A 16,672-nucleotide genomic window follows, 5' to 3' on the forward strand; every position below is an offset into this window, starting at 1 on the left:
CAACACAAAAATGCATAACTAAAAATTAATTATGTTTGGATGGGAGATTCCTGCAATTTTTTAGAAGTGTGAGAAATTATTAGGGATAGAAGTAAGAATAGCCCTTGTTTTGTATGTGCTAAGTTGGGAATATGAAACCTTGTATGCTCCAGATATTTTGAACTGCAACTTCAAAAAATCAGCATGAGAAGTTCTTGGAGTTCAAAACATTTGGGATTTTGCTGCTTGATATTATGATTTTAACAAGGATCTTCCAAAGGATCTTCAACATTTGAAGACACTAAAATATAATCATAGGAAAATTATTCTGAACAATAAAAGATTTCAATGTCTACTACACCTAACATTCACAATCTACAGTAAAGAATATTGTTATGTTACATTATGTGATGTTATGTTATGTTACATTATGTTACAATACGATATACAATATATAACGTGTTGATACATCCACACAAGTAAGATTGCCATTCTATCCATAATTCTTTAGGAAACTGACACGACTTTTAATAATAATGTTTAGGTTTCTTCCTAGCCTAATACCACGTATGGCTTATTAATTTTTCTTTTCTCCATCTTCGGCCAACTTCTAGAGATGACAATTCCTACTCCCACTTACATTCATTTCTTGCTCAAAACGTTTCAACATTTGTTCCAGGAGCAGCTGATGTTTGTTTGTTAACTGTGTCTGATTCCGATGTTCCTCTTTCTGAAGTAAACGTAGCTCCCGCAGCTCCTGGCGCCTGCAGAGTTAAAGTAGAACGGAAGTTTAGAAACAAAAGAGAAGCTTTCCCTTTAAGACTAAAGCTACACAGAAGCACATTTAATGAAGACTAGCCAACATAGGCTGCCTACTGCCATCTGCATTCTAAGGATCTAGAATCTTCTTGAGGGGAGGAATGACTCTTTCAATCACTGGCATAAGCATATACCACTTTCAGCCTGCAGACAGAATATTTTAAAGAGGCTGATTTTTCCAGCTCTTTCTTGTTTATATTTGCACATCTGGCCTTGAATTATTCAGATTACATCATGCAAACATTTTGAATAAATGCAGTTTAATACAATCCGACAACTGCATGCAAGAATATATCTCTGTCCGAAACTTGGCAAGCTGAAAGAAATATAATGAACAACTCAGGTAAGTTTCTAGTGTTGACCTCTATTGAACTGAGTTTTAGAAAACTGTTGTCATATTCCACTTTTTGGGGGGTATAATTTAGATTTTACATGTCAAGCTGCTGCCAGACATATATAGATTCCTGTGGTAATAAAAAGAACAGGCAAAAACATTAGCAATGATTGCTGAACTTTTCATTTTTCCCTTCCCCATTCTTGTTCTGTTGCATAATTTAGTGCTTTCTAGATGTCTTATTCTGCAACTCCCATAAATCCAAGCTAGCCTTTGGCCAAGCTAGATGGAAGACTGGATGATAATTCTCAATATCTGGTTCCATAAGATAATTTCTAATCTCTAGTGACATAACACAAATAAAAAATTATAGACCAATCTCGTTATTAAATGCAGACTACAAAATGTTTGCATCAATAATGGCTGAAAGATTAAAAAGATTCCTAATTGACTTTATTCATCCAGACCAAAATGGGTTTTTACTCAAGAGACTAATAAGAAATAATATAAATATAATTCTGGATACACTAGAATATTATGAAACCCACAATGAAAAACAATTAGCATTAATATTTCTGGATGCACAAAAAGCATTTGATAACATAAACTGACAATTTATGTTGCAGCAACTAAAATGTATGGATTTCAGGGGGATATTCTTAAATATGGCAATGGTGATTTATACTGAACCAAGGCTGAATCTTATTACCATCAAAAAATTCTTCCTAATATTTAACCTTTTCAGTGATTACCTAAACAGTCAGGCCTGTACAAAATCTTACAAACAAAACACAGTTTTAGCTTGCCTGAGGAATCTCATCTCTTCATCCTTCTTTTCATCTTCACTGATGATTTTTGAGGTAGTTACACTCACTTCCACTCCATCTACTACAAACCTTCTTGTTCGTTTCAGTGTCATGTTCTGCATTTTTGCATTCTACACATATAACAAAAGACAAGTGTAAAAAGATATTCTGGATACGAAATAATTATTTATCGTAACAAAACAAAATGTGTTTTATAAAAGCTTGACAGGAATCATAATCACCATGGGGAGTAGAGGGAGAACAGCTATTTTTTTAGTGAGAAAAGTCAGATTCCAAGATGATATTAAGAAATTAAAACAATAGATTCCACACATATTCTTGATTTGTATATTCATTTTGCTTTCAGTATTTGTATTTCAGGGAGGGAGAACACCCTGTCCAATTAGAAGACTTTGGCACAGAGCAGGAGGGACTGACAGTTACTGAATGCCAATCATTTTTTTTCTGAAATTTCAAAATTTGAACCTTCTCTGAAATCACAAATATTTGAGTATCTTCTCTTTCCACCAAACAATAGGACTCATCCTCTCTCACCATGCTTTATCATTACAGTATCCATCTCTAGGCAGGTAACATAGTATTATTTAGATTTTTCAGTGACATCACTTGCAATGGTGTTTCATCAGTCATTAGTTGGCAATGCTAAAACCCAAAACACTTGTGAAGCATTTGGTTATTTTCCTCTGATTTTCTGGACGTGAAAGTTTCTTACCTTCCTACCCACTGCAACCCAAAACACAACCTGATTGCAGTAGAAGATTGAGACTTTCAAGAAGAGATTGGACTGCCATTTGTCAGAAATGATGTAGGGTCTCCTGCTTGGGTGGGTGGGGGTTGGACTAGATGACCTATAAGGTCCCTTCCTACTCTAATTATCTGTTATCTGCTGAATTTCCCAGCCCTACAACCCAGGGATGCATTGTTGCATCAGTAGATGAAGAGACTTGGAGGTTCTAGCTCAACCTTGGCAAGCAATTAAAAATTCAGCGGGAACAGGGGTGCTATTTCTGTTACACTGAATGACAACAGGAGGTGTTTCCTTTCAATCTCTTCCTAAGCAGTGCTTGCCATCTCTGGTGGCACAAAAGAGAGTCTGTGCTTTTTGCTGATCATTCAGTGGGGGTGCCTACATAATGCACAAGCCCCATCCACAATCTCCAATTCTTACCTTTAGGGAATGGGACTCACTGCCTCTGTTCAGGGACAGATCAGTAGACAAAGAGATGTTGAGGTCCATACTCTCTGAAGCAGAGGTGCTTCCGGAATCAGAATCTCTCTTGAAGCTATCATTCTCAAACTGAGAAGAGTTCAAACTCCCATTGGGGACTTTTTCTTCAGTCGGTGTTTCAAGGAGGCTGTTTACAGTTTGGCTTCCCCAATTTGAATCCTCGCTGTTTGCTGTTTCAGGGCTTTCCTTTTGGTAGTTGACAGCCTCATCCTCTGCTGGTTTAATGTTTTCATTGGGCTGTAATGCCTGGGGGCTGGTGCTTAACTTTTGTTTGGCACCAGGCAGGACTGAATAACTTTCTATTCCCAACAAATCTGAGCGCTCAGCAGTTTTGACCAGAGCTTCAGTTCCGACTTCTTCCTCCAAAAGCCTACTGTCCTGTCCATTTATAGCTTCCTTGACGTGCTCCAAAGGCAACTTTGGTCCATTGGTTACAAGTGATAAGTGGTTTTCTTGAACCTTTTCTCCTCCCAAGCCTAGCTGGTTTGCGAGAAAGGAATCCCTCTTCTGAACGTCTTGAGGCTGAGTGAAAGAGGAGGGGAGACAAGAGGAAGACAATGAAATTATCCTTAAATTTTTTTTTTTTTTGCCTGAAGGAACAAGAAAGAACAATTAAGGAACAGAACACTGAAAACACTGAGATAAAACAGAGACTCCTTTTAAGGGGAAACAGGATCACATTCCACTCCAGAAAAGAATTTTTGTGAACAAAACCATTGAAACTTAGGCTGAGGTAGGTAATTTGTTTCATCATTGAGTTCTTAGGGAACTTTGAGTGCCTAGAGAATATTCACCCTCCCTGCCAGCTTATATAGTGGAGGTGGGGAGGAAGTAGAAGTTAAAAATAAAAGGGAGAGTTTAATTATCTCCTAGTAATTTGTCATTGATAAAGCTGCTTTCTCCTCTTTTGCTTCATCAGTTCATAGAAGGTCTCATTGCTAGTCTATAAATTGTTTTCCTTGCTACAGAACAGCTGACATCCTGCCAAAATTTTCCAGAAGGCTGTGTTTTGACTTTTCTTTGACACTGCTAGTGAACTGTTACTTGAAGTATATTGCCCCAGATCACTTTTTGCCAATTTTGCTTTCTTTGGTCTGCCTTTACACTTCTCAGTTTCTGATGATCTCTCCTCTGTAAGCCTTTTGTCAGGGTTACAGGATCTCCAATTTATAAAATAGAAAAAGGCTGTAACCAAAAATACTGAATTTTTGTCATGCCCCTGGCATGCTATCACAAGAATAAGGGGAGCAGAATGGGATATTGGACATCTGAGAGATTGAGTTGTAGCACTATTAAGGCAGAAGCAGGGATCACTATGCCTACCTCTACAGACAGAGACAATCTCCTCCTCTTCGTCCATATTGTCCAATCTTCAGAATGTCACTACTGTGGATGTGCAAATCCAAAGAGTGGAAAAACTCTAGGATCTATGGTGAGATACCTTGGCAGGAAGATCTACTGGGAATTAGCTGTTATACTGAAGACCCCTGGCTTGTGCAGTCAGCTGGCTATTGATGGCTATGTCTGAATGGAGATTGGGAACCTGGACAAAGTATAATACTAGAACAGTATCTCAGTATTGTGTCCTCTGGGCCTACCATACAAGCTTTCCTAGGAATGCTATTCTTTCATCTGAACTTGAAAAACACTTTTTGACTTTTCCTATGAACCTAGAATTGTAAGTCACCTGGTCACTTGATTATATTGGGTGGCAATAGAAATAAACTTTATAATTTTTTAATAAATTTAAATAATTTTTTGCTTATCTTTATTTAGATTGGACTGGCACCTTTGTGTCCTGATTTCAATTCTGAATGCACCTACACATTCATGAACTCAAACTATGAACAATTTTGCGGTAGGACAAGGTATACAGGCTGGGACAAGTTCTAACCTATCAAAATTATAGAGATTTATCTTGTATTACCATTATATTCCTTGTTTTCTGTCGATTAGATTGGCCTTATAATAGAGGGACAATACATTAATCTACTACATTTTTTTGCCCTTCCTCCAGTGAATTTAAGATAATGTAAATAGTAATATCTTCTGATTTATTCTCACAACATCCTTGTGAAGCAGACTAGGCTGAGAAACAGTGATTGATTCAAACTGTCTTCTACTATGGTTTTCAAACAATTATTCACTCTCTAGCAAAGTGCTAAGGCAAAAGACCGGAAGGGCGATGATTAATAACAATTGCATTTATAAAACCTCAGGACTCCTATTGTCCCAACTAGAACCAAGAATTCTTTTTGGACTATGCAAGTTGCAGTTGCTCAAATCTAAACTGGAGCTACGGTGAGGAAGGGCACATTGTTGAAAGCTCTTCATTAGAAAGAACTAAATTGGGACTGGATTCCCTGCCTTTCATCTGAGTAAGGAACAAAAGCAAAGCTGTTATCTATCTCCTTTAAAGTAACATGCAATTTGACTTCAGGAAACCACTCCTCTTGCTTTGAGGATTTCACCAAATAATCACTATCAGGCATTTTTTTCCCACTCTTTCAACATACAAAGGAGTAGGGAAATTAGTAAGGAAAGCGCCTAAAGGTGGAGCTGAAGTTTTCCTGGAAGCAGAAGGCTTCAGGCTGTCCTTCTACATAATTTGTATTAATGTCTGTCCACACCCCCATCCATTTCACTTTCTTTTCAAACTGTGCACTGCTCACCATTGTGCTGGATAGAATCTGAGTTGCTTCAAGTATTATTCATAAAGTTTTGGCAGCTAGTGAAGAGAATGCTGTGCCAAAACTGTATTCTGCATTTTTAACTCTTTTCTTTCAGAAGAGATGGGAAAAATGCTTTTCCAACAGAAAACAACATTTCCTGAAATCTCATGGAAAAAGTGGAAGATTCTTGCAGCTCTTTTAGTTTAGGAGATGGTCAAGGAATGAAGGCAGATATTCTGTCTCTCATTGTGGAACCATTCTATATCAATCTTCATCTCTCTTGCTTCCCATGCTTCAATTACATTACAAGAGAGGCAACCACAACAGAAATTCTCACTCGAGGCTTCTACTTATTAGACAGCCAGAAAGGCTGCAGAGGTGAGGACTAAAATGAAAGACAAATTGGGCAGAACAGCAGCATTTCTGCCACCTCGTTGTATTAAAGCACAAAACCACAACAAAAATAAAGAAAACCTCAGAATGAAAAATAGAAACAGAAACTTTATTCATAAGGGAAAGAAATCTCAAGAAATGGACAGGTTTCAGCCCAGAGCAAGGGCAGAATGAGTGTCACTAACATGGTAGTAGAGGTCTGACTATAGATTTTTTTGACTAGATTTATAGACTTTTGGTGTGGCCCAGGAAAAAATGAAATTATGTATGGTTTGGTAACTGGAAAAAATAGATTATAGAAAAAATATAAATCATGTTGCAATTCTAGACTTAAGAGGTTAATTTACATGCATATTTATATCTGCTGTAAAGAAAATTGGAAACTACTTCTTCATAGTTTCTTTCCTTTTTTCTCCCCTTCATTTGTAGCGTTTGCTTCTCTTTTTTCCCTGTATTCTAAATAGTCATTATTGTAAGTATTTAACTTTCTTTTTCAAAACTGCAATAAAGTTATATGACAAAAATATTCTAAAAAGGAACTAAAGTCATTCTCCAACTGCAGACAATCTAAACCTCAGCTATATTTCCTACAAGGCAGAAATCTTGGATTTCCTGTGTTGCATTTGATAAGCTTCAGTGATACTAGTCGTAGGGACACAAACCTCTTACAAAACATTTATATATGCCTTAATTAAAAATTTTGTTACAATACACAACCTCCATGTAATGAGGTACAAATCTTCCTGTGTACTTGACACAGGAAGAGAGCCTGAAACCACATGTGAGTATGTATGTGTATCCGTGTATCTGTCTCTCTCTGTGTGTATACCTCAGAAGCAGTGTTGGGAAGCAGTGTTGGGATTCATTTTTTTTATTGTTGAAAAGTTAGTTTGTACAGGCTTCCATCTACCTCTTTCAAATGCTGTCTTTATTTTATTCATGTCAGGGACAAAAGACAGAAAGAGACAAAAGTTGAGCTTGCTTACAAGGTAAACTCTACAGAAGATTTTTTTCTTTTTATCCAGAGAAAACCATTGATGGATGGGAATGTGCAGAGCCTGCCCTACCTTAACCCACTTTGAAAAATATATTTTTTAAATAGTATTCTTGTTGTCGGCTTGTGACTGCAGGTCTCACCTTGCTTGATAATCCTGAATCCTTCGAAGGACTAAATGCCTCTTTCCTGTCCAAATGTCTATCCTTCTACCTGTCCCAGCTAAGCCTGAAAGCAGACAGTCCAGCCCAGCCCAGCCCAGCCCAGAGAGCGTCTTGCAGTTTTAATTCTAAGCAGCTAAAGGCTACATTCTTCATAGTTAAAGATGCCAAAAATTAAAACTTTTCCTAGGGGACATGTTTGTCCACACGGCGTGTGCATTTACTGAGAAAGCCATCTTGCTAGTGGAAAGGGAAGGCTTGGCTCTCTGCCCAAACATTGTTTGAAGGATTCCTGGCTGCTGAATTGAGAGCAGCCTCTTCCCATCCAAGGAGCCCATTCTTCCTGCCCACCTGCACAAAAGCAACACAACTTCTCTCCTCTGCAAGTAGCTGCAGGGGTCAAAGGTAGCCAGCAGTTTGCTTTCAAAATTCCAGTTAATGTAAATTTGTGGACTCTGAAGCATTTTTAATATGAATGTATACATATGTCTGTGTCTACTAACTAATGCATATGTGTATAAGCACACATTTAGGTTTATGTATGGGGAAAAGTAATATTTTGTCTTGTTTCCTTAACACAAACATCATTTAATGCAACAAAAGGAATTCAACTTACAGAGGCAGATTCTGACGAGTCCTCCTCTTCAACTTCCTCTCTATTGTCTTCAATTTCCTCCATCACTTCAGCCTTTGCCTCTGCCACCAGCTCACGTAAGGCTTTATTAGTGGTGACCTTGCTGACAAAAGGATGCTAAAAAAAAAAATCAAGGTCGTGAGTACCAGACTAGTCTGATTCTTTTGCAAATCAAGAGCAAGATAGTTCAAAGTGCATGTAGAGGCCTGGTCAGCTACTTCCCCCTTCCTTTGCTACTCAAATATTCATGTACAATACAGGTAGTCCTCCAACGTACGACCACAATTGACCCTAAAATTTCTGCTGTCAAGTGAGACATTTGTTAAGTGAGTTTTGCCCCATTTTATGACCTTTCTTGCCATAGTTGCAAAGTGATTTATTGCAGTTGATAATTTTTATAACATGGCTATTAAGTGAATCTGGCTTTGTCATTAGTTTTGCTTGTCAAAATTGGCAAAAGGTGACCACATGACTTTGGGACACAACAATGGTAGTATGGATGAGCGAAGCATCTGAATTTTGATACGTGACCATAGGGATACTTCAAAGATTGTAAGGGTGAAAAGTGGTCATAAGTAACTTTTTTCAGTGCCATTGAAACTTTGAACAGACACTAAATGAACCGTTTTAAGTTGAGGACTACCTGTACAATGTATTGATCACGAGTTACAGGAAATCATATTACAATCTCTAACTTTAAAATAAATAATCATAAATCAGTTTCTGCACTACTGGGGCCAAAACATTTCCAGAAAATATCAGGAGCTAGAAGTATATTTAGTTATCAGTCTTTTACATAGTCAGACTGGTTTCTTTCACAGTTGTGGAATATGTGTGCTTCCAAGTAGCAGTTCTACGCAAGCACTTACTCTCTTTGACAGTGAAACACTGAAGCTGGAAAATTGAACAGATAAGGCAAAGAGAAAATAGGAAAAGACATGAGGGCTAGTTGCCTTTTATAGCTTTAGAAAAATGTGTTTTTAATGCTTAATAAGTGCAACTGTGAACTGGAATTTTAAAACACTCCTCTTAAAATTGGACATTGTTGCTATGAGGTATGACAAAATTATGTTCTCAGGTATGACATTCAATCCATGGGACTCCAGTCATCTTCACTACTGCTTATAGAAGCATTATGCATAAAAAAACTGCATTCCTATGAGCAACTAAGGAGGTGAAATATACAAAATGTTATGTTAGGTGTCCCTCCATCAGAGATGAACAGGTAAGAAGTACCAATACCTAATCTTGTACAGTATATACACAGACTTACCTGGAAAAAAACACTTACTTTAGAATTATACTTATTTACATAAAAGAATTACATGGTTACCTTGCAATGTTGGCATTGCACGTGCAATCCTTACTCCTATTTTAGAAGTACACTTCCTCTAACCTCACAGGAAGAGAACAATCTCACCAAGCAAACCCATGAAGCAGCCATCAAGATTTTATTAATTTATTACTAAATTTATATGGCCACCCACCTTCACTTGCATGTGATTCTGAGAGGCATACTCAGTTAAAACACAACTATTAAAATCTAGTAAATATATTAAAAACAATTAAAATATTTAAAGATTAAAATTTAAAGGCAATATTAAAACATTTTTAAATTATTTTTTTAAAATATAAAATTTTTTAAACTTCAGGGTTTTCCACAATAGATATTATTTCACACTTTCTTTTTGTTAATGATGTCAACATTGTTTGGTTTTCACTATTTTTCTGCCAATAATCAAATTAATAATAATCAAATTAAAATCCCCCCCTCCACTGAATAGGTTATTTTTTTTTCCAAAAGTCGAAGTTAGCAGTAGGAAACAACAATTGCATTTCTGTTCAATGCTGGACCAAAAATTAAACTGTATAGAATAGCCCTTCCCAACAGTGGTGGGATTCAAAAATTTTTACTACTGGTTCTGTGGGTGTGGCTTGGTGGCAGGGGAAGATTACTGCAAAATCCCCATTCCCTCCCACCCTACTAACCTGATTTCCAGCTCCGTTCTCCTGTTCAGGGCAATAAAAGAAGGCCCAGCCGATCAGCTGGGACTCGGGAGGCAGAGAATAGGTGGGAGCAGGGCCAGTCAAAGGTGATATTTGCCAGTTCTCTGAACTGCTCAAAATTTTTGCTACCAGTTCTCCAGAACTGGTCAGAACCTGCTGAATACCACCTCTATTTCCCAACCTGGGTACTCTCTCCCCGCATGTGTGGAATAACTCTCAGCAGCCATAATTCTCAGCAGTGTACAACATTTCAGAAGTACAAGGAAGATTGCACTAGATGCCTCAGAAAGCAGAACCACTCAAATGGCAGAGTTCTTTCTCCCGTGAGGAACAACATTTGTACGTAATTAGAATCTAAACTCCAGCAACCACCCAAGTTTTCTCTATATTAATAACCAAGGGGCAAATCTGTACTCCAACCAGAGAATGTGTGTAGATTTATGAGCCCTTCGCAGTGTCAACGTGTGACTCACTTGAGATGCTATACTTACTTCCAGTAATTGTGTGGCAGTTGGCCGGGTCTCAGGGTTTTTGTCAAGTGCAGTCTTCAGAAAATCTCTGAATGCTGGAGACCTTTATGAACAAACACACGCATTTAAAAATGTCGGGAGAAAGAAAACCAGGACACTCTATCCTGGAGACACACTACATGATTTACAAATTGAAATTGGTGCTTTTCAGTAGGAAGAAACAAAGCAGCACAAATTTGTATATAAATTAATACTCAATATTGGTAAAAAAAAAAAAAAGGTGGCCTTGATTAATTGCAGATCTACTAGTGTTGTGCAGCCCAGATAGCTGTTCAGAAGCAAGTTACATGCTGTCATTCTGTTCCCAATTCATGCCAAAGACCAAATGTTAGCAAGCTCACACAGGGATTAATGTCTGCCTGAGTTTAAAGTAATACAAAGCCTTCTGTCAGACAACTGATTGCACCTTTCTCCCTTCCTTGCACCCCTATTTCTGTGCGGGCTGCCATGTAAGAGTAGGTAAAACACTTACTGCCAGTTTCCACATATGATCACAGCAAATGTTTCACATATGACTACTTCTGCTCAGTGATTTTCTAGCCAGAAAAGTTATACTGTCCTGTTCCTATGGAAGAGTTTTCCTCGTGTGCCTAACTAGATGTACCTTCTAATAAACATTTTGTGTTCTGGGAGAGGTGAAAAAAAGCTTCGGAAAGTAAAAATATAAAGTTGCACTGTTTGGATATTTGCTGGGGACTGTGCTTTGCATTAAAAATATCATCCTAAATCACCACATTTCAAATTTTCACAGAAACAGAGAAAACTACATTGCACCAGTCAACTACAGGTAGCCCTCAAGAGCAGCAATTGGGACTGGATTTGCTGTTGCTAAGCAATGTGGTCATAAAATGTGATGTCACATGACTATGCTGTTTAGTGACAACAATTTCAGCACTCCATTTCTTTACTTCATTAAGTTAGGGCATCACACAATGACCATTTGTGACCTCCTGCTGGCTTCCCATTGACTTTCCTTGTTGGAAGCCACCAATGGAGGTTGTAAATGATATCTATAACTGCTGCTATCCATAACTGTGAGGTTGCACCAAGTACTCAGATAGTAATCGTGTGACTAGGGGGATGCTGTGATGGCCAGAACTGCGGGGACCTGTCATAAGTATTACTTGTTTGGTCCCATCATAGGTTTGAACAGTTGCTGAACAAGTAGTTGTTAAGCAAGCACACTTGCATTTGTCTTAGAATGGAGGGAATCTTTCCTGTTCCTTATTATCATACCTATTTTAAATGGGGAAGTCAGGGAGAGAACCTGGGATCTTCTTTTTACAATGAATGTACTTGGGTACTAAGCTATTATCTTTGTTCATATCTCAGATTCTGCAAAAAAAAAGTGATATTATATAATCTTAAGGGAAGAAAGGCTGTATTTTAAGAGTTTGGAAAATGAAATATTCTGGAAAACAGCACACTGCAATACATGTATATAAGAAATGGAAAATAATGATTGAAAAAATAAGGGCAATGATTGTGGGAGTTGTAGTCTCAAACATCTAGAGAACATCAGGTTGAGAAAGACTGCAAGGTATATTTTTGTATGTGTCAGCCCTTTGAGGTAGCCCAGAGTCAGGCACCAAAATCATGAATACTAAAACTGCTTTTATGTTGGGTTACAGTAGCGGAATCTTGCAAATTTCTCAAATTCCATTCCTGCTTTTTGTGGAGATTTATCTGACTATTGTCTAGGCTGGAACTCTTCTTCCCTCCAGGTTATTCTCACAGACCACACTATCAAGTAACACCTTTACATACTTGTTTTGCCTAACATTACCTAGTTTTGAGGAATAAGTGGAGATCTGTGTATAAACAAATTACAATTTAGAACTAACAGTCATCAACATGAGTGATATCTCAATGTTACGCTTACTAGATATTGCTGGAATAATTCTTTCCACCAGCTGCAAAACTCATGGTCAATGGTGAAAGGGGCAGAAGTTATAGTGAACCTGGAGATCACCACAGGGAATCTTAATCAAGACTAGGGATCAAGACTTCAACTGATGCTCTTGACAAACTGGGAAGAGCAAAATCTAATTAAAATTACTTTAATTGACTTAATTAAATGAAGTTGAGGTGATTACTCAGCATGTTTTTAATCATTTCCCTTTTCTGTCAGATTAAATATTACAATTTAGTGGCAAGTTATAGAGTAGTCCTGAGGGATGCATTTAAAGCATTACAGCTTCGAGTAAGGGCTTGGTGCCCTAAGCGGTATGTTTCTGAACTAGTCCAAGGTTATTAAAAAATAAGAAAAATATTTCCCTTCCTCTGCTTATTCCTTCTTGAGAACTATTTTTAGTAAATGGGTCCCAATTGGCAATGGCAATATTTTATAGCAGCTGGGAAACTCTAATAATTAGCCCTGTTGGAGGAGGCTGATGGTAGGTGGAATTCGGCAACAGGTGGAAAGGTTCCGCTTTTCAAATTCAACTTCTCAGGTCTTTTCTATCATATTTTTCCATTTGCTACAAATGTATTTTGCCTACTTACAAAGTCAGTGATTAATGTAGTTAATATAATGGTATGTGAAAATGACCTTGAAGGAGAGCAGAAGAGATTCTGCTTAGGAAAAAGAAGGAGTTCCCAGTGGCTTAACAGTCAGAGGCAGAAATTTAGAAAGAACCTGCCCTAATTGATTGGGCAGTTAAAAGTGGTGATGGGAGATTTATATCTTCACCCTTGCAAGATTCTATGAATGTAGCCTTACAATAATGTGCAATTAGCTCATCCAGTTATACTTCCTGTTTTGTTTACCTGGGAATACTGACAATTATTATTAATAAAAGTGGAAGAGAGAGAAGACCAGGGCACTTCTTGTAGATATTCCTGATTGTTAATGAACAAGAAAAAAAAAAGCTTCTCACCACTTTGATGGGTAATTAAGAGTCGGAGGATCAGATTTGGCTATTTTCAGTAAGACCCTCATAGGGTTCAGCTCATGATGAGGTGGCTCTATTTGTGCCATTTCTATGAGTGTTATGCCCAAGGACCAGATGTCAGCCTTGTAATCATAAGGGGTGTCTTTCATAGTCTCACACATCACTACTTCGGGAGCCATCCTAAAAAAACAACAACAAAGAAAGAAGAGTAAAATTCATTTTCGCTGAAAGTGCTTCTAAGAATCAGATCTTGTTTTCAAGCTAAACTATATATATTCAACTAGTCTAGACTTAGAACTGACCATTAGCCTTAAAAGCAAAGATCTCCAAACTTAGCAACTTTAAGACTTGTGGACTTCAACTCCCAGAATTCTCCAGCCAGCTATGCTAGGAGTTGAAATCCACAAATCTTAAAGTTGGCACGTTTGGGGTCCCCTGCTTAAAAGTATAACTTTGCAACTAAACTATGAATGCAATATGAAAATTCATCCCTTCTACACTCAGAATGAACTAGCCAGGATCGCAAATTCCTGAGTCCCATTATCTTTGGTAATACCATTGAATATAACATAGAAACACATTTTCTACTGAAATTAACAGATAACAAAAATGGTTAACTTCTTTAGGCTATATCCAGCCCACATATACTCTCTGGTCATTCATCTCTCCATTCTCAATTGGCCACAGAAGGCAAGCAGTCGGCTAATGACATCTGGTCTAAATACTGTTTGAAATGGCAAATTAAATGCACATTGATTGCGTCCCCTTCATGATGATGCAGCTGATTTAGAGATTAAATTCTTGGAGTGAATAGTTGTTTTTATACCCTTGGGAATGCCTCCAAAGGACATTCCACCAAATTAGGGTTGGGGTGGGGTGAGAAGAAGACAGAACAGCCCAAATTCCATCAACATCTCATTCCAGATACAGGCTGTAGTTTCTTTTCTGCCCTAAGAGAAGCAGTGATTCAAACAGCAGAATATTGTTGCAGCTGACAGTTTTTATTCCTTCTATATTTTTTCCTCCACCTCCAAGGATAAAACCCTTGAAACATACAAACTCATTTTTTTAAAAAAAACCCCAAATATTAAATGCAGCATTGCCTTCTAGGTTGATATACTCTTTTTATATTTTACATAAATGGGACAAATGGGACATTGCACTAATTAAGATCAAGATATCAGTTACACAACACAGAGACAAATGTAACTGCACACACAAGGCATACTTTAAAATACAGCCCATAATAAAATACAGCCCCAACACCGTATGTTGATTAGGACACAACATCTCCCTTTCCCTCCCAATGTAATTTGGCAGTGACTTCCTTAAAGGCCATGCCACTGTGAACTAATCCTCTTACCAGTATGGCGTGCCAATGAAAGAATCCCTCTTCTGCACAGTCTTCATGTTTTTGGCTGATACTCCAAAATCGGCTGAAAAGAGTTGAAATCATTTTCAATTCTTCAATTAATGCTTTGGGTTGCAGTTAAAAGGGCAACCTTTAATTATATCACTCCTTGGTTTATTTCTCAAAGCAAGCATACAAAAGAAACTTTAACCTGGATGGATACCAAGGACTCTCTTCATCTTATTGTACTACAATTCCCATATTGGGGAATTGGCTCTACCCATGTCTAGTCTATACTAATGATCTGAAACGTGTTAAAAGTATAAAAACAATGATACTGTTAAATGATGGAATCTATACCCACAAAACATATTATTGCTAAATATTTTTCTCTTAAAACAGACTATTTCAACGTGGATGAGTATTTGAGAAGGATGTGAAAAAGTAACTTAGTATTCTGATTAACTTGCTTTTTTTAGATAACCATAATTATAGGGATGGTAAAGAAAATACTTCTAAATCTCCCGTCAAGTTAGAGCAGAATTTTGCTTTACTATAAGAGTGAAGCCATTCACTGCCAGGGACTTCACCCCCATCCCAACACACAATTCATGGTTTTGCTATTTAATTTCAATTTCTTACAGTAATTATTATTTCCACCTCTTCCCAGAAATTTCCACTAGAAAGATGATACAAAGCAAGGCATGTGAGCCTTCTCCACTCATATAGTAATGATGCCAATTCTCATGAAACTCAAAAAGAATAGCAAGCAATGATTTATACACAAGCCCTCACAGAACAATAAGAAAAATGCTGAGTTCATAAGTAGCTTTCAGTGTCCCCTTACATTCCTACACCTACTACTTCTGCTTTTATTAGTCTTTTTAATGAGCCTAATTTCTTTATCCACTTGTGTACTGGACTTTTTATTGTACAATTTTGGATTTTATAACTGCTGAGAATTTACATGCTGTTAAATTATGTTCTTGGAAGAACTGGCGCTCTCATAATTCTACCCTGAACAGACTAAGACGGGACAAGCATGAAGATGAATATATGGTGACGATGAGAAGACAGCTTGAGAGGGAAGATCACAATTAAAAGTAATGATAGGGCATGCAACATTTAAACTTCTGTTCTGCTCCTGAAAAGATAAATGCTTATTGATTGAGGTATATGATTATAGCATTGTCTTCTAAATACCGGCCCAATACGAATTTGCTCTGCAAACAGGTTTTCCATTTAGAGTTAATCAATTTGCAAAAACTTCTGCTTATAAAGGAGAATCTTTTAAATGAGTTCTAAACAAAAGCATCCAATCCCAAGGAACCATTTCTAGACAATTAAGAGTTGGGATAGCGAGTAAAAATCCTAAGAGTCTAACAAGAGTATTAGAACAGCAGCTATCCTTATGTGGCAGCATGGAAAAGGTTGGCCTTTTGGACAAAGAGATACTGTTTAAGCCAGTAAGAGAAGAGAATTCTTTGGTGGTTGTGTCTTTCTCGCTGTAGCCAATGTTACATTCCACAAAGTTCACAAAATGACAAAGTTGCTGAACTGACTCCCCCCCAAGAGTGCGCAAATTAGCAGCACACACACACAACATTACACTCTCTGGAAGGGGATGGAGGGGAGATATCAGAATTAAAATTCTTTTATTGGGCAAGTGTGATTGGACACACAAGGAATTTGTCTTGGTGCAAATGCTCTCTGTATACATAAAGAAAAGATACATTTGTCAAGATCAGCAGCAAGCACTAAAGTTCTGAAGATGAAATGAAGCACCTAGCAACTATGATTATGTCTCTTTCCCTTACAAAAACCTCAGTTAAAAATCATTATTTTCTTT

General features: G+C 37.5%; 1 protein-coding gene across 1 annotated transcript in view; it reads right to left on the reverse strand.

Annotated features, from left to right (window-relative positions):
* Window positions 1–16,672, reverse strand: part of STK10 (serine/threonine kinase 10) — a 74,600-nt gene that overhangs the window by 12,595 nt on the left and 45,333 nt on the right. The window contains exons 5-11 of the mRNA XM_026696375.2: window positions 14,836–14,908; window positions 13,458–13,652; window positions 10,540–10,621; window positions 8,024–8,158; window positions 3,128–3,709; window positions 1,939–2,069; window positions 620–743 (exon numbers count right to left, since the gene is read on the reverse strand). Coding sequence (XP_026552160.2) covers window positions 620–743; window positions 1,939–2,069; window positions 3,128–3,709; window positions 8,024–8,158; window positions 10,540–10,621; window positions 13,458–13,652; window positions 14,836–14,908 — 1,322 coding nt within the window. The remainder of the gene's footprint in view (window positions 1–619; window positions 744–1,938; window positions 2,070–3,127; window positions 3,710–8,023; window positions 8,159–10,539; window positions 10,622–13,457; window positions 13,653–14,835; window positions 14,909–16,672) is intronic.

Source organism: Pseudonaja textilis, chromosome 2 (assembly GCF_049901715.1).
Source record: "Pseudonaja textilis isolate UNSWEBS1 chromosome 2, rPseTex1.2, whole genome shotgun sequence".
NCBI lineage: Eukaryota > Metazoa > Chordata > Lepidosauria > Squamata > Elapidae > Pseudonaja > Pseudonaja textilis.